At 35.5% G+C, this 23,414-nt stretch overlaps 1 protein-coding gene across 3 annotated transcripts in view; it reads left to right on the top strand.

Moving 5' to 3' along the window:
• The window catches only part of MBNL3 (muscleblind like splicing regulator 3), a 60,932-nt gene extending 38,586 nt beyond the window's left edge, over window positions 1–22,346 (top strand). Inside the window, exons 3-9 of one of the 3 annotated variants that reach the window (XM_003796954.1) lie at window positions 9,759–9,950; window positions 11,168–11,404; window positions 14,371–14,416; window positions 16,408–16,443; window positions 18,683–18,777; window positions 20,023–20,096; window positions 21,877–22,346. In XM_003796954.1, coding sequence (XP_003797002.1) covers window positions 9,759–9,950; window positions 11,168–11,404; window positions 14,371–14,416; window positions 16,408–16,443; window positions 18,683–18,777; window positions 20,023–20,079 — 663 coding nt within the window. In that variant the 3' untranslated portion in view covers window positions 20,080–20,096; window positions 21,877–22,346. Of the gene's footprint in view, window positions 1–9,758; window positions 9,951–11,167; window positions 11,405–14,265; window positions 14,417–16,407; window positions 16,444–18,682; window positions 18,778–20,022; window positions 20,097–21,876 lie in introns of those variants that run through there. The other 2 variants (XM_003796953.2, XM_023517365.1) reach the window with 2 other exon arrangements.
• The last annotated feature ends 1,068 nt before the right edge of the window (window positions 22,347–23,414 follow it).

Genomic DNA, 23,414 nt, shown 5'->3' with positions numbered 1-23,414 from the left:
AAGCTTTTTGTTTTTAAAATTTCCAGTCCTGGTATTTGTATGGTGCATATTAAAGCCCATTTGTATCACTGACTTGATCTCAGGTTTTCAAAGCATACTTTGATCCATTTTTAGGATACCATAAAAGCACATTTGCCTTTGCAAAATTGAATGTGGTTTGCATATTATTGGCCCCTAGGTAAAGGGAATGTCAACCTAAGTGGGATGGTAACTGGAGAAAATATTCTACTGAGTATGAATGAACAATGAATAAAAGCTGCACCTAGTCCATTTGGGTGGAATGCTTACTGTAGCAAACAGGTTTGCTCACTGCCTTTAACGGTCTGAGTTGACATATGCTAGTGTAAAATTCCACCTCAAAGCCTTTTGTTGGCTTTATTAATTAATAAGGAAGTTTGGCAAGTGAATCAAAGGGTGCGACTGTCTAGTATTTTTCAGTGCAGTCGGAGAGGGATTGCTTTCTGATGTTCCCAGCAAAAAATTCTAAGTTTAACAACTTCCCTTAGCATAACCAGGAGGCAAATATCAGCACTATAAAAGAATGTTAGGAAAAGTAGACACACTGGCTTACTCTCAAAGCTGAAGTTTTAAAATTTCAGTTTCACAACTAGGAATTTTAGTTATGAGGAAAGATTCTCATTACTGCATGTCATGTATGTATGTATGTATAAAGTGATATGATATTCTAGCTTATTAAAATATTTTTTATTTGGACATTTTACATATCTAGACCTATCTATATCTGGGAAATTCCTTTAGCTTCTCTCGTTGAATATGGTGATTCACATTGAAGCAGATCCTGACACACAGGTGAACTTGACCTACCTGAATGTATTTACCTGATAATTTATATAGAAATTGTTGGCTCAGCACATTTGAGGTTCCATTGGGGTGTGCCAGGCCCTCTGGTTCTGCTGTGTGCTTTTCATGGCTTGCTTTCCTGTGGTCAAGTTATGGAGTTCCAAACTGTGAAGGCCATGAACGAGAGTTCTTCTCTCCACATTATCCTTTATCTCAAATGTAGTCATCTGCCTCCCTACACTTTTACATCATTCTTATAATTCTATTTACCACATATATTTCTCATAAAGAGGCTTATATGTTTATTTAACATTAATACAGCAGCGAATGAAGGTGATGTAATAGTTCAGAACAAAAAATAACAGTGTAAGTGGAAAGGGGGAAAAGAGCATATACCAAGGAATGAATATCATTCCTTTAAACTCTAGTGTTTTTAATACCTTTCTTGTTTAATAAAATAAGAGATTTAAGGAATTATATTAGTTCATGAAACTTAGGCATAGCAATGACTAGAAATAAAATTGGAAAATATTTATTTATTTTTTAATTTTTGAAAATCAAAAATTAAATGACTTAGAGGTTTGAAACAAGAGGATAGTATATCCTTCTCTCACCAAGATATATTCTACATTTTAAAAATTCATGTTAGAATTATAATTTTTCTAGTTTGCATAAACTGACTTTATTGACTGTGAAGTATTATGTTATTAAAAAAAGAGTAGTATGTTCATGGCTCTTACATTGAAAATGATTGTGGAAAAGGTGGGATAGACATTTTGAAAGTTTAATGGAAAAGGAAACTATGTCTATATTTCAGATTACTAGTCTTATGGTTAGTACAGAAATTATAAAGAAGGTTCTGCAGTAGGTTTTTCAATTTATCTATTCATGGATAAACTTTATCTACTCATTAAATGTTTTGTAAAACATTTTTGATTTTTGCAAAATGTTCAGCTCAGTAGAAGATAGTAATTATGTAATTATGAACTCAATATGTTCTTAATATAATTACAAGTATCCTTATCATGTAAAGCCCTACATGGACTGAGGTTGGCCAAATCCCACCACAGGAGTTCCTAGAGCACCAACATACTACGAGCTCAGAATTTCTCCTGGATTTCACTGTATTTTCTAAAAAAATAGACAAAATTTTAGTAATTATGTAATTATGAACTCAATATATTCTTAATATAATTACGAGTATCCTTATCATGTAAAGCCCTACATGGACTGAGGTTGGCCAAATCCCGTCACAGGAGTTCCTAGAGCACCAGCATACTATGAGCTCAGAATTTCTCCTGGATTTCACTGTATTTTCTAAAAAAATAGACAAAATTTTACCTTTACTGTATGTGTAGCAACTGAAGCCTATTGTTATCTACTTATTCAGCAAACATTGTTCCTGAGGTGGACTTACCCTGGGACTAACTTGAGGAGTTCAGGGATCCTCATTTGGATAGTCTCCTTTCTAAGACCCTGACAGGGACCCTAGCAATATCTTTAAAAATGTTTTTGTAAAATTTGCAAAGATATTAGTATATACTTTGTTTTTAAAGGAGCTCCCCCACTCCACCCAATGGTCTAAGCTTTGGGCCCCACAGATCCTGGATTTGCCCCTTATTACAATTATTGAGCCAAAACAGAATAGTTATTCTGGGCTCTTTCCTGACTGTGTGTGCCACTCAGCTTAAAACTCCTTTATATTAAAACAAACAAGCAAAAAAAGAGCCACCAGCATAAGGTTTGCTGCCTTGCTCCAACTCACTTAATACAAAATATGACATCTTTTTTTTTTCCCAAAAGTTTAAATGAAAAAACTATGCTTTTGCCAAACAGAGGGCACTTATACATGATATCTTTAACAGTGTCCAGTTTCTGTGTTAGTGACAAATCTTAACATTCTCCCTTTGTCCTGCCTTATATATTCCTATAGGATAAATTAAATATAATCTCCTTTTGGTTCGTTTTGTGCCCTCCTCTAGGGCTGATTAGTTCACTTGATTAGAGCTGGGTGTTAATGAGACCATGTGGGCCGGTTAGCTTCACTGTACATGGTCACAATCAAAGTTACAGCCAGCTACCTTAAAATTGCTTGCTGTTGATCACAAGTGATGTGAAGGCTAGGAGTTTGGAGGGCTCTGTGCATATCTTTTTCCGCGATGGATAAACAGAACAGCCACAACAAAAAGGCCAATGCTTAACAATCTGATCTATAAAGGATGATTTTTTTCCCTATCAAAACCACCCTCTTGTGCAGGTCGTTCTGGTTCAGTGGTTTGTCAATGGGAGGGCTATCATGAGACCTTGTGTATAAACTTTATGGCTGTCCCCACCACGTGATAATCTTAAGGTGGTCCCCCAGACATTCTTAATTTGCCTTAGTATCCTGTAAGGACCTGCTAAATATTAATTTAAACCCTTCTTTACATAGTCTCCTCTTTCGAACCATTTTGTAGATACCAGACACATTAGCAATTTACTAGTCCCCTGGAACCACATGCTGTGTAATAAGAAGCTACATACAGGTATTTTGATCTGTACTGTCACTAACCCTGTTTCCTCAGAACTGATTGATTTAGCCACTCCAGTTAAAAAATACATGCAAACATACATGATGCATGTATATATGCATAAAAGGTCCTGTGCTTTTTATACTGCATGCTCTAATATTTCACATCTTTAACAAAAGACAGTTTAAAACTATCTTCCTGAGAGCAAGGCTCATGGATTTATTCAAGCTCTTTGTCACTACTTTTAAAACTATTTATTTCTTTTGCATTTTGATTTTTTAATCAGATTATTCTATTTTGTAAACCAAAAAGTAACTGAGGGTTTAGGAATCCCTTTTCATTCAATTCAGTAAATATTTATTGCGCAAATACTCTATGCCAGGCATTTAAATGGGTAAGGAGTAGATAAAAAGGTAAATACATAAAAAAAAAAAACAGTCCTTACCCTCTAGGAATTTATCTAATAATAGTTAGATATTTAGTATTTTTCTGATCCCCTTAGCTTTGGCCTTTTTAAATAGAATTATCTTGGTATAGTCATGCAATGTTTTGTTTTACTTATATTGTTGTTTTGGTGTAGTGCTGATTGTTTGTCAAACCTGTGATAATTTTAACTCTTAGGACTTATTTATCCTGGACTTGTATTGACATGTTTATAAATAGTATCCAGGTTTAATCAGCTCTTCTCATTCCCCCCCTCAAAAAAGCACATATTTTGTTTATGCCCTTTGTTAAAACTGAGTAATCATTTGATTTTTTTTAAAACCTTACTTTGAAGTATGACTAACAAAAAAATGCACATATTTCAAAAATACAACTTGATGAGATTAGAGACAAGCATACACCTGTAATACCATCACTACAATCCATGCCACAAACTTGACTTTTAAAATAGCTTTTGTTTTTCTACTGGAATACTAAAAGCTAATTGGATTATCATTATTATTACATGATGGTCACCAACAAATGACTTTTAGGTCAGTTTCTTTTCACTCCTTAGGAACAAAATCAAAATTGCCTTGCTTCTGAGATCTCATACTGCCTTAGGAAGAAGCCATTTTCCGTTTTCCTGGCTATGGCACTGACCTGGTTTAGGTATTCCTTTGAAATTCTGGCCTGCTGGTGTCCTTTCTCCTCCCACCAGATATGGGTAGATCTGAACTATGATTTGTGCTGCCTTTCATGCTACTTTTACACCCTTTGTATCCACAATAATCTAGTGATCATTCACTTACCTGCCTACTTTCAATACTTTCTCTAGCCTGGAGATTTCTCTGATTAATAAGATCAGAAAAGCCAGGTCTAAGTGAGGACAATTATTCACTTTGGACCCTTGAAATTTTTTCCCCTTAGTTCTCTCCAGGGCCACAGTGACTTATTCACTGTGAATAAGTATGTACTAATCATACTTGTTATGATTAAACACCATATAAACACCACTATCAGCTCACGTCTAACTCTCAATTATTGAGGGACCAGTTAACTAGTCTGGAGGTTATGTGGGCCTCCTGCAGCCTGCCTTTTGGCCACTTCAGTCCCTGTAGATCATCACTCAAGAAGTGTGGAAATAACCGAGCAATCATTGTGAAAGAAAGATTATTTGGGTGTGCCCTGGTTGACCAGTTAGTAAAGTCTAATGGAAACTAAAATTATTCATTTCAGTGCAATTTGAGATTATCTGAGGATGGAACTATGGATGATGGTAAAAGAGGCTCCCTTTTATACTATATATCCTTGCAAATGAGCCATAAAATGAAGGTATTATGAGTACTAATAAAATTTAAGAGTACTATTTTTCTGTTAATAAAATTGAGTCAACAAATTGTTACCAAATGTTTACCCTTTTATAAAAGAAAATGTTTAGTCGTCCACTTGTAGACAGGAGCTCAGGGATAGAAGGCCTCCCTCTGTCAATTTAAAGATTTAGTTTAAGTGACTTAAAGTATTTTTAATTCATCCAAGAATAATTGGAACTGACTGGATATTATTGAAGTAACTACAAATAGATGTAGCTGTTGGGGAGGCATAAAGATTGACTTGGCATAAGATTTAATTTTCATTTTTTTATAATAGTTTGAGGAATAACCTGTTTTGATTAACAAGTCAGCATTCCAAAAATATGTGTAAACTAAACATATTTATTTGAGGTATAGTTTTTTATTGAATTGCATTATTCTTCAAAGATGCTTAAGAATCCTTTAAGAGCAGTATGTGGTGGTTCCTAAAATTTTACCTTTATAGGATTTCAACTGCTATCACCACATTTTTAATTGCTGAGTAATTACTGTTCTATAAATAAATACTTAATCTTAATTTTACTAACTATAGAAAAGAACATTTTAATGAATACCTATACCTTAGTGTTGGTTAATAAAGCCAAACTTTTTCAACTTGTGGAATCTTGCCACTAATACTAAATTCACATTATTAGATTTATACATTAATATAATTGGTGCCTTACTCCAGAAGTTGAAGGATCATTTTCTTTTTTGAAATCCTCTAGAACAGGCATCAGTGAACTTTCTTGTAAATAGCTAGGTAGGATTTTAGGCTGTGTGGGTCAAGGGGCAAAGTTGAGGATATTCATTGTTATATAGATACTTACATAAGAAAGAAAAAAGTCTATAATTGGTTTTTTTTTTTTTTTTGAGACAGAGCCTCAAGCTATCCCCCTGGGTAGAGTGCCATGGCATCACGCTCACAGCAACCTCCAACTCCTGGGCTCAAGCGAGTCTCCTGCCTCAGCCTCCCAAGTAGCTGGGACTACAGGCGCCCGCCACAACACCTGGCCATTTTTTTTGGTTGCAGCCATCATTGTTGTTTTGCGGGCCCGGGCTGGGGATTTGAACCCGCCACCTTAGGTGTATGTGGCTGGCGCCTTAGCCGCTTGAGCCACAGGCACCGGGCCAAAAAAATCTATAATTGTTTTAACGTAGGTCTACTAATAAGCACATTTGAATTTGTGGATGGACGCAAATAAGAATTTCATATGGTTTTCATGTGTCACTAAATATTCTTATTCTTTACATTTTTTTCCAATCATTTAAAAGTGTAAAAACTATTCTTAAGTCACTAGCCATACACAAATAGGGGCAGGCTGAAGTTGACCTAGAGGCTTTAGTTTTCAAATCCTTACTGAAGAACACCGTTCTTAACCAGTAAGTAGTCCATAATCCTATACCAGGGATTAGTGTCATAGGGTTCTTGAACCTTCTGAGATCACAAGTAACGTTTCATGCATACACAAATATTTCTCTGGTTGGAGTCTACAGCCTTCATCTGACTCTCAGAGAAATCCCAGACTTAAAAAAGATTAAGAGCCACTATTCTTAAGACATTTCATTACTTTTTAGGAGACATTTTCTGAGTGCCTGATAGTTCCTAGGCACTTTGAAGGTCTCTGGGAACTCATGGGAATTTCTACTGTAGGAGCCAATACTGCTAGAGACACTTAGGGTAAATAATTGTTGGGTGATCCTACTCATAAAGTTCATAGTCTCCCCCTTTTTTGTTGGTTTTAAAGGACTCAGAAAGATGAAAATTCACACCTCTGGTTACGGGAGGGAAAGACTTGTCATATTTGCATGTATTTAGTAAATAATTTAGGCTCAGATTTAAATCTTTGAAACATTTTAATGTTTGGACCATTTCAGGCTATGACGAGAAATCAGATTAATGTATTAAGTACCATTTTCTTTAAAGATTAATCCACAGATAAGTTCATGTTAGTTCAGCTGATATCAGGGGCTGAGATATGGGTAGAGGCCACATTAAAGTGGCTTATTAAAGCTGAGCTCGTGAACTTGCTGCTGGACTTGACCCATAGCTGTTAGTCAAAGCTAAGCTCTTGAATGTTCAAGTCATGAAATTGAATAGTTACCCTGGGGCAGAGGTGGTGGTGAGAAAACAGAAATGTCCATTAGAAAATAAATAAGCGGCTTAGGAGTTCCTGCCTCTGCTCCAGGGTTGAGAATGGAAGAGCTTGCCTTTCCTTAATAAACAGTGGTATAGAATAAAATTTATACTCAAGGAGGAAATGGTTATAAAAGTTAGAATACTCGTCTTGAAACCTAAAGATAGCACAGTATATAGCTTGTGGTGAAACCTTAAAAAAATTTAAATATTTTCAGCAAGCCGCTTCCATTTTCTATATAGACTAATAATGAATTTACAGCTTTTTTTTCATACACTTGGAACATACAACACCCCCAAGAATGTTAAAATGTATTCTGAAGAAAGTAGGATTTAACCAGAAAAATTTCCCTGGTGAGTCACCTCCCAAAAAAGGAAAGAAGAAATTACAGAAGTTCAGAGCTACCATAAACAAAAATCATTGCTTACATGTCAGTTAAACTTAAATATTATTAATTGATCAGTATTTATTAGTGATTAATGATTCACCCCCCTTAATGTCTTTCTTTCAGTTCAGTAATTAAGTCACCCTACTAAGTCTTGCCAGTTTGGGGGCCTAGATTCTTTTTACCCTTCCTAATGTTCCAGTCAGGTAATTCGATAAACTCCTGTGATACTTCTATAATAATTGCCCTTCTCGGTTTTGTAAAAGGCAAAAGCAAAAAATATCCAGGAGAATGAGGTGGCAACTTCAGTGAGAAATTTACTAGGAAAGGCAGATCGAAAACATAAAGTGAAATACAGAGTACTATTGTGTAGTTCCATAATGGAGTTTTTACCTACAGAGATTCTTGCTAATTTTGAGACAGCTATGATTAATTGAATTGATAAAATCTGCTTTATTGCTGAAGCATGCCTGGGTGGCTGTTTGGGGAGATTTCCTTCACATATAAAATAATGTCACATCAGCTAATTCCTGAGCTTCACTTCTCATTGGATGAGAAGTATCTCATCTCCCTGTAGCCTCTTAAATGACAATACCTCCTTGGGCTGGGACAGCCCTCAGCTGTTTGTACCCCAAACCTTAAGGCCCCTGCCCTGACTACTCCATCTATTTTTCTTGCACCTGGTGGTGTCCCTTTCCTCTTCAGCCTCTTGGACACCATGCCTTGTGTAACCACCCTAGTAAGTCTCACTGGTTTAGGGGGCTAGATTCTTTTTACCCTTCCTAATGTTCCAATCAGATAATTTGATAAACTCCTAATGCTAATATTGGAAGGGGCACTTCCTTCCAAGCTGAGTGTGATTTATAACAGTGGCTTCTTGGAATGCTGTGCTGGTGACAATTTCAAGTCCGTGTGTGGGACTCAATTCTTAGTCCACAGCCTCCTAGTCTACTTACATTTACAGCTATTCCTATTAATGTGATTTAACAAGTGTGGACTCAGCTTGACAACACCACAGATTAATTATATTTTTAGTAAAAGGAAATCAAAGGGAAAAAGAATACATGTGATTAGTAATTTATAGTGAGACTCCAGCAGTTACACAATAACTACCTTATAGGGGCACTAGTAGAAATGTAATGCATTTAGTAGTAATTTATTATTCATTCATTAAATTGTTAAAATTTATTTTGAAAATCTATTGTTGATTGTACCTGTCAGTCATTAGTCTCTAAATATTGGGTACAGATATTCAAAAAAATCAAAGCAAAGTATAACCACATTGAGAAGAAAAGATGCTCACACGTGGAACAAACTGGAAAACAGCACAGTGAAGTGATACATGTGGTTACAGATTTTAAAAAAGGCAATAAATTTATTAAATTCCTTGGCTCCAGGACTTGTAAAAATGGAAAAACCAGTAATAGCCCTTTGCATTTCTAAGGCTTTTCATTACATCTTCTACTCTAGTTTATGTACCATCTCATCCTTTTATCTTATCTCTTCCTGCCTGCCTGACAGTGATCCTTGTAGCATTTCTAAGGTCTTTTTGAACTCTGAGTATTATCTGGCCCCCTAGATAAAGGCAAGGCTAGGCAAGTCAGATTAGTTTGTGAAACAGGGCCTCTAATAAAAAAAAAAAAAATGAAATAAATGACCGTACCAATCTCATTTTAGGAAGATGGCAAGAAGCTGTTAAAGCACTCACTTTTTCTAACCTATCCCTTTTTCTCAACATTTAGCTCTCTTTATATCAGTGTACCTAGAAAAGAGAAGCAAGGTCAGTGTTTGGTAGTACAAGGGGACCTGTGGCAGCACTGGTCTACTTTAAGTCTACCTGGGAAGTCCATGCCTGTGTAAAGAGACAAGGAAGATCATCATATATATGATCTCATTAGTGACAGGGATTTGAGGTTAAAAAGGAAGTGCTAGAGAAAACACATGCATAATAGACTCTAACAATGAGATTTAATTTGGCTAATTCAGAACTGTTAAAAAACCATGTGGTGTGTTTTATCCACTTGTCAATAAATTTGTTACTTAAAGAGATTTGTTGGTTTAAAGAGAACTTCTATATGGGAACTAGTATGAGATTAAAAATAAATCAGAAAAAACGCTAATACCTTTTTTCTCTCTTTTAAACATACAGGCTTCTTTTCCTGTGGCCCCACCACTTGCACCTAATCCTCCGGTGGCTTTTAATCCTTACTTGCCGCATCCTGGAATGGGCCTGTTTCCTGCTGAACTTATACCAAATGCACCTTTTCTGATTCCTGGAAATCCACCTCTCTCAATGCCAGGAGCTGCTGCTCCAAAACCGATGCGTTCAGATAAACTGGAGGTATTTGTGAAGAAACATATAAATATCTGTAAGATAGATGTTAACCTTACACATAAAGTAACATTCTTAGAGCCAAGTGTGTTGAATATTTGAAATAAGTAATCCAAGTATTTTAGTTTACAGAGTGCTTATGGAATATAACCTCAGAAAAATGTTACACATTTTATTATTGTAATCATACCCTGTTATGAAGTGCATTGATCCAGTTGTATATTAGGTAAAACAATGTTTTATTTATACCCAGCCATAGTATATTGGCAGCCTTGTCACTCCAAATTTTACAGAATAATTCAAAGGATTTCGTCTGTGAAATTTAGATTTGGTCAAGGAGGTGCACTTGGGGATTTGGATGGCCACTTGTGGCCTTTAGGCCACAGATTCCCCACCCTGTTAGGGCACAGGAAATCACAGTAGAAGTGCTCCTTGTATACAGACTTTAGCTTTACAGAATGGAATTACTGTGTTTGTTAATGAGTCTTTACTTGCTAGAACAATGAAACTGACACAAAAGTAGACTGATAATGATTCTCCACGATTGCAGCATGTAGTTACTTGAATGCAGAATGTAAATGAATCTTACATTGTGTAAACCTTTTTTTCCATTTTAACAAGGATGTACTAGATAATAAATATGCCTTGATGCCTAAGAAAAGAAAATTTAAAAGACATTTCAAATAGCTTTTTGATATTGAAGTCCTTCGGTCTTCTCTTAATTGTCATTCTTTGAACATTGAAATAATTAGTTGATTTCTTACAAAGGCAGCCCCTTAAATGCCTGGTTAATGTATTGTTATAGAATCTGATTGTTCATGTAACTCAGTCATGGTTCACAAGTTGGCTGTGGAAAACCACCAGTGCATTGCTTGGTGATAAAGACTCACCTTAGAAAAAAATTACACTTAAGGCTATTTATTAACTGGAGGATTAAAAATGGGTTTTGATAATACTTTAAGTACTTCTATTTCAATGTGAGGAAAATAGACAACTTTTCTTTGGAGAGAATGGATTTTTTTTTTCCTAGGGGATAGAAATTCTGTGTTTATATCTCATATTGAATGGAGCTATCATTATCCTTCATCTTTTTAGATTATTCCTAAATAATAAGCACAAAATATATGTTAAATACAATTATTCTTACATTTACTGTGAAAAAATAAATAAATAGAGCCAGTCACCTCCCAGTCATCAAGGTGTGTGTGTGTGTGTTTCTCTTTAAGGTTTGCCGAGAATTTCAGCGTGGAAATTGTACCCGTGGGGAGAGTGATTGCCGCTATGCTCACCCTACGGATCTTTCCATGATTGAAGCAAGTGATAATACTGTGACAATCTGCATGGATTACATCAAAGGTCGATGCACCCGAGAGAAATGCAAGTACTTTCATCCTCCTGCACACTTGCAAGCCAAACTGAAGGCGGCTCATCACCAGATGAACCATTCAGCTGCCTCTGGAATGGTAAGATCAGGCCTGGATTTGTGCCCTATTTTAGGGTAAATGGTTCATATATTCCCCAATTTGTCTAATATCCTGTAACCATAATCTTGAATAGTTATGAGTGGACCTTAATATGAATAGTCAATGTTATGAGCTGGAAAAGAAAGAACCTATTTATTCTACTTTATTTACTAAGATTTTTTAAAAGATAATTATTTAAAAGCTTTACTAATGATTTTAACCTACTGTGCTCTTTCTCCCATTTGCAGGGAAAGGTTAAATTGTATGATTTAAATAGTAAATTATTTTTGGGAGCTTTTATAGTCTAACTATTCTTAATATCCTAGAAAGGCAGAAAGTTGCCTCTCTGCTCTCTAAGCCACTTTTATGGGCACTTTGCTACTAATATCTTTAATGTTGTTCTAAAATAGAGCACTTGAAATATGGTATAGTAAGTAGTTTTTAATTTCTCCAATGTTAATTTTTAAGGTTATTTTTCCTTTTTGAAGGCATGGTATTAAGGACAAAGGCAGTAGCCTGCTAAGTCTAAGGGACACTTTCTACATGGTCAGGAAAGAAAGACTGGCTTTTGGGTTGCCCTAACAAGTCAGTTGTGGGAAGAATTTAGTTCTGCTTAATTAGACTGAATGTTGGGAAGTAGGGAAAGTATGTGTGTAACACTAGAGCATGACAGGTTGACAACCAGGAACTATGATTACTTAAGTTTGTCACAACTGTCAATATTTTGATGTACTGATTGATTTTTTTCCTACCTGGACCTTTCCTCATGTAGTAGAGCATAACAACCACAATAAGGCACAAAACCTTGAGGAAACATCATGTTTCCTGGCTGTGGAAAAAGCACTTACATGACCTTGAAGCTGAGGGGATGCACAGTTAAATCTCCTCATGTACATTTACAGTCAGAGTTCTATGACAGAGACCTTGCCTTTTCATAAGATAGATACATTTATTTTCAAGCATACCTATTAAGAAGGGTGGCCTCAAGTGGAATTGAAATTTATTTTGCTTCAATTTGAACTTCACAAAATAAGTCAATCTCTAGCCTATATGAGAGTGACTGTCACGTCTCTTCTCTAAGGCAAATATACTTAATTTCTCCAACAAGTTGATCCTGGTTAAAACCAGTCAAAACTAACCAAAACCAGTAAAAGGTCTAAATTAGTCTGAAGAGGTATAAACCACATGAAACCTGTCTAGTTGAAAACAGCTGAAACCAGTCTTAACTGGTCTAAACTGGCTGTAATGGGTCTAGTACAGACTTAAACAGGTCTAAACCAGCCCAAACCAGTCTAAACTAATCTAAGAGAGTCAAGGCTAGAATAAGCCACTATGAACCAGCTGAAAGCAGAATAAAATGGCTGGAACTGGTTGAAACTGGTCTAAGCCAGACTAAGTAGACTAAAATCTGTCTGACCCAGTGGAAGTCAGTCAAAACTGGTCTAAACCAGAATAAGCTGCCTGAAATGGGTCTGAAACACCTGAATTCGGCTTAAGCAAGCTGGAGCCAGTTGTAGACTGCCTGTAACAAATCTAGACTGGTTTAAACTGGTTAAAACCAGTTTATACTGGTTGAAATCAGTCTATATCAGCTGTGACTAGAGGAGGTTATCATAAACCTGCCTAACCAGCTGAAACCATTCTGAACTGGCTGAATCAGGCTTAACCCCATTGAAACTGTGAAACTGGTCAACACTGGCTGACACTAGTCTAAACCAGTTTAGTCCAGTACAAACTGGTAGAAGCTTTGTCTGATTGAAAGTTATCAAATCTGGTCAAAACTTGTCTACACTAGCTGAAACCAGTCAAAATTGGCTGAAATAAATAACAGACCTCCCAATACTTTTACTAACAGCAAAGTTCCCAGAAGAAAATAGAGATACCTTGAGGCCTTGGTTATCTAGAGGAAGGAGGTCATGGCATGAGCATTTACTTAGCACAAGTATTTGTGTCTCCCTAAAAAATTAGAGCATACTGAATTGTTGCTGGGTCATATTTTTTTAAGTAATGTGAAATTTGCTGAGAAAAAAAATGTAATGTTAAACTTCTCCAAGGAATCTGATCCAGGGACAAATTTGACTAAGTATCATAAGCACAGTGGGATTTTGAAAAGATTGTAGACATGAAAGGAAAGTTTAAGAATGCTAATAAGTTTTGGAATTAGACCTTACAAGGACTTAACAAGCCATATGGTACATACCAGAATGCACAGTAAGCTATTATAAATGAGAACTGTGTACATTTTGCTAACTATCCATAGTATCTGGCTAAGGTAGGTAGTGGGGGAGGAATGATTTGTTTTGTCCTCATATGTTAGTTAGGTAATAAAGAGTTGTAGGACTTGAACCTAAAGTCTTTATATTAATTAGATTTTATTTTATGATGCTACAGTGTCAGACTCTGATCTACCAACATCTGTTTTATCACCTGTATACCATTTGTCTCCTAGATCTATGTTGGAATTTTAACTGAAAGAAATCTCTTTCGACCTATATCTGTTGTTTTTGCTAATTTCATCTTTGTAGATTAATAGATGAACGTCCCTCAGATGTTAATTTTTAATGATTATTTGCTGTAAAAGCTTTCTATTGCATCCTGCCTCAGTGAGGTCTAAGTTAGTCAAGTTGAAAAGATTTTTTTTTAAAGATTTTTTTTCTGTTGGACTATCTACTCTTCTAGTTGTTTTATTTTGTTTTATTGGTTAATCACAATTGATTACCTTGCTGTGGAGTCACTGTTTATCCAAAGTATTGCTCAACAGATACTCTTATGGAGGAGTCCTAGGCCATACCTGCTTGCCTGGTTTGTGTACGTGCTTTACTTTCTCTGGTATTAGTGATTAATCAATCCCTCCCCCGCAGACCCTGCAGCCTGGTGCAGTGCAACTGATACCAAAGAGATCGGTACTTGAAAAGAGCAATGGTGCCACCCCGGTCTTTAATCCCAGTGTTTTCCACTGCCAACAGGCGCTGATTAATCCACAGATGCCTCAGCCGGCATTTATCCCTGCAGGTGAGAACATAGCTCTGGGCACTGTGGTGAGTGCAGTAATATTGTGAACGTATATAATGCAAAGCAGCTTCAAAAGAGATTTTGTGAGAGGACTGTTGACATGTATTTTGATTAGAAATAAAACTAGTCAGTTATGCTTTACCTGTTGGTATCAAGAATAACCTGTTTTTTCCTACAAGTCCTGAAAATTAATTGTTTGAAATCAAACAAGGAAAAGGTATCAACATTTTTCTTTTTAGCATTTCTTATTTTTTGCTTCTTATGATTGAGTCACTCAGTTCCATCTCAAACTAATTCTTTGACTCTTAGGTGTCACTTTCACAGATAGTGGTCTGATTTCAAAAAAAAATTTTTCAGCTTCAGTGTTAGGAAGACTTGTGATCCACATATCATTATTATGCCAAAAATAGTTACAATAAAACTGCCCTTAAACTTATAAGATAGGATAGGATAATTAGTATAATACAGCATAGTGTATATAAAACACTATGATAGTTTTAGCCTCTAACTCTTGGACCAGGTAATATTTTAAAGTTTATTATATTTTCTGACATTTTGCAGCATTTTGTACATTACCTCCTATATTCAATTATGTTTAATAGCATAATAGTTTAGTGCCAAATTGAATAGAAAAATTTAAGCCAGAATTTTATTCAAATAAATGTCTTATATGGAGAGAAATAATTTTCTACCAGTAGTTTAGTACTTTAAGAATGAGCAGATAGTCTCTTCAAAATAAATTGAAAATACACTAGAAGTACAATAGATTTTTTTTTTTACAGACTCCTAAATACACTAGTTTGGAAGCTATTATTAAATGAAAATAACCTATGTTTTAAAAATTATTTTAGAAAGCCATGGTAATTACATGTATAAACATGCTAAACACATAGTATTATATACTTGGACTTAAAAAGGTTTTGGTTAATTAGTTAATTAATTAATTTTGAAAGAAGCTACGTAAAAATCACCCTTTAATTATGAACCACAATAGTTTTTCATGACATCATTTAAAAAGCATACTTATTATGCATTTATAGAATAGTTCTGGGGAAGGAATGGAATTATTTAGCATGTTTTTAATATCAGTTATAATAAGTAACTAGTGATACCTAATAGTTTGGACTTTTCCCTTAAACCTAAGAAAAAAAATAATGTTCACAGAGTAAAAGAGAAAATCAGTACGAGTTGAGTTCAGGTGGCTTTATTTCTGGCATTTTTTTCTTCAAAAATTGTAGTAATTTACCTAAACATTACATCATTGTCTTGTAGCTATGGAATGAATTCAGTAGCCCAGGAAATCTACCCAGGGTGGTAGAAGGTAATAAAAGTTAACATTGTCCATTCTAGGTTTTCTTAATGCTACAGTTATTTGGTTTAGAAGTTAAACTTTCCTTTGCCAAATTTGGCTAATACAAAATCTAGATTTAGAAGTGAAAATGTCAAAAAAAAATCCCCTTCCCTTTAATTAGTAACAAAATAAAAAGCTATCCAGCTACAGCTCCCTCTTAAAGGAAAGCCCATTTGCTTATTCATAGTCAAAGTTCTCAGTTACAATGAGGTAGAGGCAGCAATGTTCATAGATTAATGGTCTACCTAGAAATGTGGACACCCAATACCAGATCCTGGAGCATATTTTAAAAATAATATGTAAAAAATTGAAATTCTCCTTTTTATGATAAAAATTATTTAGGATACATTTGTCCAAAATATGTAATTTAAGTGATGTAATTCCTTTAAAGAAAAATTAAAGGTTATTGTTGTACCTAAGAATCCAAGAATTAATTTGATTTACCTGGGTTTGTGATCTTAAAGCTAATTTATAATTACAAGCATGGGAGTTTACTTGCTCATGACTTCATGTGCATGTGCTTATTAATTGATATTACAAAGAAAATACCTTTCTAGTTAAAATTTATTTCTATCAGTAAAGGTTTAATAATGGAATATCTCTTTTCTTTACTTTCCACGTTTTTCTGCATGGTGTACAGGGCCAATATTGTGCATGGCACCCGCTTCAAGTATTGGTAGGTTTTGTATAAAAATTCTCAACTTACTCTAATCTGAAAAATGTGATTTTATGTTGTGATTATGAAATAGATAAGTAACTGAAGGATGTGGCTGGACATTTTCTGAGTAATGAAGGTTTAATATGGTGCTTTCTGTCTTCATGTCTTTGTAGAATCAAAATAGTCCTACTTTTTCAAGTCCTAGTTCATTGCCACTGTAGCCAAATACTAACCATATCACTTCTCTATTTGTACCATAATAATAGCAACTGGAATGTTTTAAAATGTTTCTTTACCTGACCACACTGGGAAGTTTTGGTCTTAACTTTACATCTATTATTTAAAAATTATAAAATATTTCAAATGTATAATTTTTAAAGTATGGTGAAACAATTCTTCCCCCAAAAGTTATTCATTCAGTGTAAATCATGCAATACTGAGATGGTGATAAAGGATAAGTTACGCAAAGCTCGAGCATTTTGTAGTGCTCCCTTAGGAATTCTATAGTGTGCTGGGTTGAAGCACCATCTTCACAGAAACTAGGCACAACAGAATCATTTCTTTGGGCGTTATGTGATTTTAAGAACCAGTTGCACACAGGATCAAGATGAGAAAGGAACTGGGAGTTCACAGCTCCTATATATAGTCCTCGTGGGCATTGGGAACAGACCAGAAGAAACTCGCTCTGTTCAACACAGGAAGGAATGATCCTGCCCACTATCTCATATTAATCCAGTTCCTCTCATCCTTTTTTGAGAGTTTGTGCCACCTTAGTCTTTAGCACATCGGTGGACCACAGCAATGGTCCTACTAACAGGCTTCTTGAGATAAAGCAAAAGACCAAACTGACATTTTCACATAGTGTCAGCACTCACTAACACGACAGGATCTGAACCCTGGCAGTGGAGGTAAGGTCTCTGTTACTGAGGAGTGGATGTACCCTGTAGGAACCAACAACAGTTCCATTCATACTAACAGCAACATTACATGCATATGATTAAAAGAACAGACTTCTGCAAGTTTGAAAACTCTGTCTCTGTCTGCACATTTTGTGGTGGTTTTCTGAACCCCCTGTCCTTTCACCTTCAGAGCTCTGCTTAGGAAGCAAACTGCATGCTTTAGTGTTGCTCCTTCCTATACAAGTTGCCACAATCCCAAAGGGAAAACTAGAGTGGTTTTAGAATCGGCACATAGTACAATAAGGGATGGCCTCAGGTGATGGGTAACTAGCAATGGAGTGGAAGGGATAACTACGGGGCACATTTTTCATTTCTGTGACATTGCATATGTCATTTTTTTCTCTCTCTGGTCATTTACTTTCTCTGTAGACTTTCAGAAAATCTGCATTCAATTGATGTAGACATGATAAATTATATATGCGTGCTTGCCATTCACACATTGCCATTTACACATTAATTTCCTGGTTTGCTTTCCAAAATGAGCTAGAAATTAGAAAAGCATCCAAAAAGCTTTCAAAATGAGATAGAAGCTAGAAAAGGCGAAGAGAAAACATCCTGAAAGAGATTTTGCAGCTGCTAGCCATTGTAGCCTTAATATTTGCTGTGAAGACAAGATTTACTATGAAATACTCCATGTATTTGTTTGATAAATAGCCAGTTTCCAAGAGTTTACCGAGGTGCACTTAAAAACCTGCCCACATAGTCCCATATGTTCTTCATATCTCCTCCTCTACCATGTCCTCACCAATCACAGTACCATTTTCTTTCTTTTGGCATGCAGATCGGGTAAGTATACATATAACAGTCCCTTTGCACATGCACATCTAGTGACAGCACTCACGTCTGCAAGTCGGTGAACCCAAACACCAATTTATAATTGCCTAATCCCCTCATTAATGTATAGTCTGTTTACTTGTCTGCTTAACTAGCTTCAGGTAGATAGCCCTGGCAAAATCAGATTTATTTTTCTTAGGCACTCATCATAATTCCTTCTGAAAATTTGGCCTTTAATCAATTACAATGTGATTCTGCTCAAAAACTTACTAAATATTGAGAATGTTCTGTTTTCCTTAATGGTAACTATAATTGGCTTTCCCCTTTCTCTTTTTTAATTTCTCCCCCTTCCATGATGTGTTGCTTTGCACTGAATGTGATTGCATGTTGCACCCTGATGTGTCCATCATGATGTCACTTGGCTTGTTGCTGTGATACCTACACACTACATTCCATCGTATATGTCATCGCTGTGTAAATGCTTCACCTTCCTGTGTGTTGCTTCCGTGGTTTCCTACTGAAAGTGCCCATGATACACGGTGCTCCATCTACCACTGTGTCTGCAGCAGCAACACCTGCCACCAGCGTTCCATTCGCTGCAACAGCCGCAGGCAATCAGGTTTGGCCATTTATTTTACCTGTTCAGACCTAGTTAATTACAATGTGTTGGTAAGACACAGTATATGCTTTTGGATTGGTGAAACACATTAGTTCATATTCCTATGTATTTCTTAAGCAATTGCCACATTTAGAATTTTTTATTTTTATTGTTATGATTTATTTTTTATTGAGACAGAATCTTGCTCTGGGGCCTGGGCTAGAGTGCAGTGCCATCAAAATAGCTCACTGCAACCTCAAACTTCTAGGCTCTCCTGATCCTCCTGCCTCAGGGTCCCAAGTAGCTGGGGCTACCGGCATTCACCACCAACCTGGCTAATTTTTCTGTTTTTAGTAGAGACGGGGTCTTGCTCTTGATCAGGCTGGTCTTGCACTCCTGGGCTCAAGCAACCCTCCTGCCTCAGCCTCCCAAAAAGTTAGGATTACAGGTGCGAGCCACTGTAACCACTCTTAGTTTTATTTTTGTGTATATTCTAGAGTGATGTATGTACTTTGCTGTTTACCTCGAGATTAACAAGCAGACATTTACTCATTTTTAATCAGTTACTAGATGTCAATTTTGATATTCCATATCCAATTATTGTGTTACACCAATCCTCAAATGTATATACTTAATATTTCTTAAATGCTTCTTCATTGGTCAAAGGAAGAATTATTTTACTTTACTTCCATTTTTGGTTATTGTGTTTGAACTTGGACAGTGCAATCATTACCTTTGCCTTCAGATCCACTGGAAAGAAAACAACACAGCACATTTCTTTCCAAGGCACAGATATCCTTATCATTTCTCAGTGATTACATCAGAAATTCTCACATGGACACTAGGTGTGCTTGTGTTATTTTGATTTATATTTGCTTTAGTATTTTCAGACAGAGTCACAAAGCAAATTATAAATTTGTGGAAGTCTTGAAATTTTAAGGAAACACGTACAATAATTGTTACATAATGTTATGGCTATTTTGCCTTACTAAAGCAGTAGCCCTGCATAAAGACTGCAAGTTCTACTGCTGTTTAAATTACAAGTATGATAACCGTAAAGTATACAGAGCAATTAACTCATTGGAAGAACAAACCACTTTCTAATGTTAGCTTTGCAAAATTAAGTATTAGTGAAAATGTTGAATATGTCTAAAATTTTCTGTAAAATTGATTATGGTTATTGATTACCATGTCCAAGCAGTGAACAAAGGAAACAGAATTCTCTCAAGAAACTATTTTAATCTAAAATCTTTTTTGCTACTATAGATACCCCAATTATCAATAGATGATCTGAATAACAGCATGTTTGTTACACAGATGTAGAAGTTACCAGTAGAACAGTAAGTTTCTTTAAGTATTAATATAAGTAATATTTATAGGCTATATTTTTTATTTACACAACTGCATTTGCTAAAATCTTTGGTAAATATTTTCATTTTTTTCCTTAATAAACATTGCTTATAATTTAGAACCTGATCTGTACATTCTGAATTTTCCAATTTGAAATATGAGAGCAAATATGTGATTTTTTAATATGGAAATGACAGCTGGTACTGTATTTTCCCACTGAGCTTACAAATTCTGAAATGTTTTCCTATTATTAAAGGAATATGATTTGTTCACCAAAACATAGATCACTTTTGAATTGTAATTCTTTAACATTTTTGTAACTTAGTTAATTTTATTGAAGTTAAAGCAATAATTTTGTTAGGATTTGACTGAGATCATTATCTTAAAGACAGTAAGCAAATATACTTCTCCTATGACACTGTAGAAAATAGGGCTTTTTACAGTCTGCTGCATTGTGTTGTTTCCCATAGAAGTCAATCAGAATTGCTCCAGCTATTTGAAATTTTGAGTGACATAATTGAGTAACGAATCATTATTTTCATTCAAATCATGTCTTTTCTTTTTTTAAATTTTAGTTTTTGGATTTTTCCCTTTTGCCCATGATTTCCTCTTTGCCTAGTCTAGGGCCCATAGTGGCACACATTTAATTTGCACAGTCACTTGCACCGTGTGAATTTTGAAGCCACTTAAGACTCTAGGTATCTTAATTAATTCTAGGGACTTATTAAAATAGTGTACCAGCCTTGAATAGCATACCTTAGTTGTTGAAAGTTTGAAATGTCCATACCTAGAGTGTATCATTTGGTTGAAGGAGGTAGTAGTTCTTCTGTCCCCGGATGGACTAGTTTTCGAGATCCCAGCTAGTCCTTCTTCCCTGAGGAGGACACACAGGCCCAAATCACTAACTATAATAAACAGAGCTGATAGCTGACTGTACGTTAAATAAACACGTCCCTTCAATTGTAAGGAATGTTTTAAAAAGACACCTTTGGTGCCTAGGAAAGCTGAAGGAGCTATAAATTGAAATAATTTTCAGGGGTGTCATTTGGGATAGTGGCAACTTGGGAATAGCAGCAAACATGAGAACAGAAGTTTTACCAACATTTGCCTAGTTCTAACAGGCTGCTTCACATCAAGGAAAACAAACATCTTCAAGTATAGTAATTAACTTTTCAATAGAACATTTTTGAGACAAATTTTTGCTTGGTTCCATTAGAAAATGTAGAACTATTTCACAGAACATAATCACTTACATAACGTAACAGGTGTTGAAAAGTTTTCCAAAGTTCAAAAATATAATTTTGTGCAATACTATATACCTAGATTTCACACTTAGGCTATTTCTGCATGGCTCTAAAACATTCAGATAAAAAATTTAAAGTTTATTCAATATTTACATATTTCAAAATGTTTGCTATCAAACACATTTTCTCCACCCATGCCAGCTGGAGGAGGTGGACAAATGAGTGGATGTTCAGCAAGAAGTTTTGGGATTGGATAGATAATGCCGTAAACAATGGAGTGCATCTCTGTTAACCTAGGATAGTTCTCCACATTAGTGCTCAATGGGAACCACAGACTATTATAGCTGTATGGCTCTTTAGCAATCATTTCCAAGAGCCCCATTTTCACAATTATACAATCTGAAACTCAAAGTGGGAGATGTCTTGGCATAGTTTACTCACAGAACTGGAACAGGAACCATGGTGTCCTGATTCCTAGTTCAATAACCCTTTAATATTTCTCACTCTTTTTTATTTTCCATTTCAGTTGAAGTTCTGAGCAGCAGAATTATGGAGTTTCAGAATCTCTCCGTGAAAACCCCCATATGGCCTTTCTCTGTATATTCTCGTATGTCCTCTTCTACCAACACAACAATATGTGTGGTGCAGTCAATATATTAAGCAAAACAAAGATACCAGCCAACAAATTCAAATAAGAAAAAATGAAACATCAAAAGTCAATGGAGATGTTAAAACAAAACACAATTAGAAAACTAGTAACTACCATCTTTGTTAAATTATTTAGTAGAAGATGACCGTAAAATTTTGTAAGTTGTTACATTACTCTTTGTGATTTTCCTGTAACCATGCTAAGTGAATTTCTACAGTGAAGTGTTGGCTTACTATACATTCTTGGTGGATAAATGTTTATCTGTTTTTGAAGTGTTACGTTGCTATTTTGTTTACATAATAATCTACTGGTTTGCTTTAGAAAGTAACATATATTCAGTACTATTTTTCCTGTTATTGTATTGTGTTGTGTTAGGTTTTCACATACTGTAGTGTTTTCCTGTATATGGAGGGCATTTGATTTCAACAGAAATATTATTAATGGGGAATAGAAGTATATGTGCTTGAAAAACAGGACAGGTTCATGTTAATGCCCTCTCTCTCTAGAATATTTCTGTAGGTTTCTTGGTGTGGACACTTAAAAGACCTCACTGTTGGGTGTGCACAAAGCCTGTTCATACACATGCATGTGTCATCTGTACCTGCAGATCTGATGTTGCATTATACAATCAAATTGCTACATTTTTGAGAGAGAGAGAAATAATCACCTGCACAAAGCAAAGAACTTCTTAGAACATTAACCTCTACTTCATTCCCCTTCAATAGCTTGAAAAATAAGAATTTACTTTTAAATGAGTATCTTGGCATTTATACTAAACTTATGTAAAGTGCCCATTACTTTTTTTTGTGGCTCAAGAATCCTTTCTCCTAGGTTGAGTGTCTAAGACTGAGCCACTTATCATCTTCAGCTCAGAAACTGGTATTGAGGGCTTAAAGATATGCTAATTATAGGTTATAAATCCAGCAGAGAGATGGGGTTATGGCTATAGTTTTAACATACTGGAGGAAAGTGTGTAAAACCATTGCAATGTAACCTTTTACACAAGTGCCATTTTCCAAATGCAAATGGCTTATGCTCTTTAGACTATTCTTTGAATAATAAGTAAGATGTAATCCAGCAAAAGTCAGTCAGGGTGAAAGAAAATTGATTCCAAATGAGGCCTTTCCTCCCCAAATGGATAATCTTCTCAGATTTGGAGAAATGGCAGAGACAGGGGGCAGGGAGGGGTTTCAGTTATTCTTTTGTTTATTCAGAACTAGGAAAGATGTCTTCAGTTGTCTTTAGCTTCAGTTAACTGAGTTTCCAGTTTTATTAAACACTTAGTGAAGGAACAATGCCTGTGATATATGGCAAGTGTTTCCCTGCCCTGACTTTAACATCAGAGTCTCTCGCATCATAACCAAGCCTCTTCTATTTGTTTGGATTCCTTTTCCTTGATATGTGTTTGAAAATTA

Source organism: Otolemur garnettii, unplaced genomic scaffold (genome assembly GCF_000181295.1).
Source record: "Otolemur garnettii isolate 467f Iridium unplaced genomic scaffold, OtoGar3 scaffold00109, whole genome shotgun sequence".
NCBI classification, from domain to species: domain Eukaryota; kingdom Metazoa; phylum Chordata; class Mammalia; order Primates; family Galagidae; genus Otolemur; species Otolemur garnettii.
The sequence above is the reverse complement of the archived record's forward strand: the minus strand, read 5'-3'. Positions and strand labels throughout refer to the sequence as shown.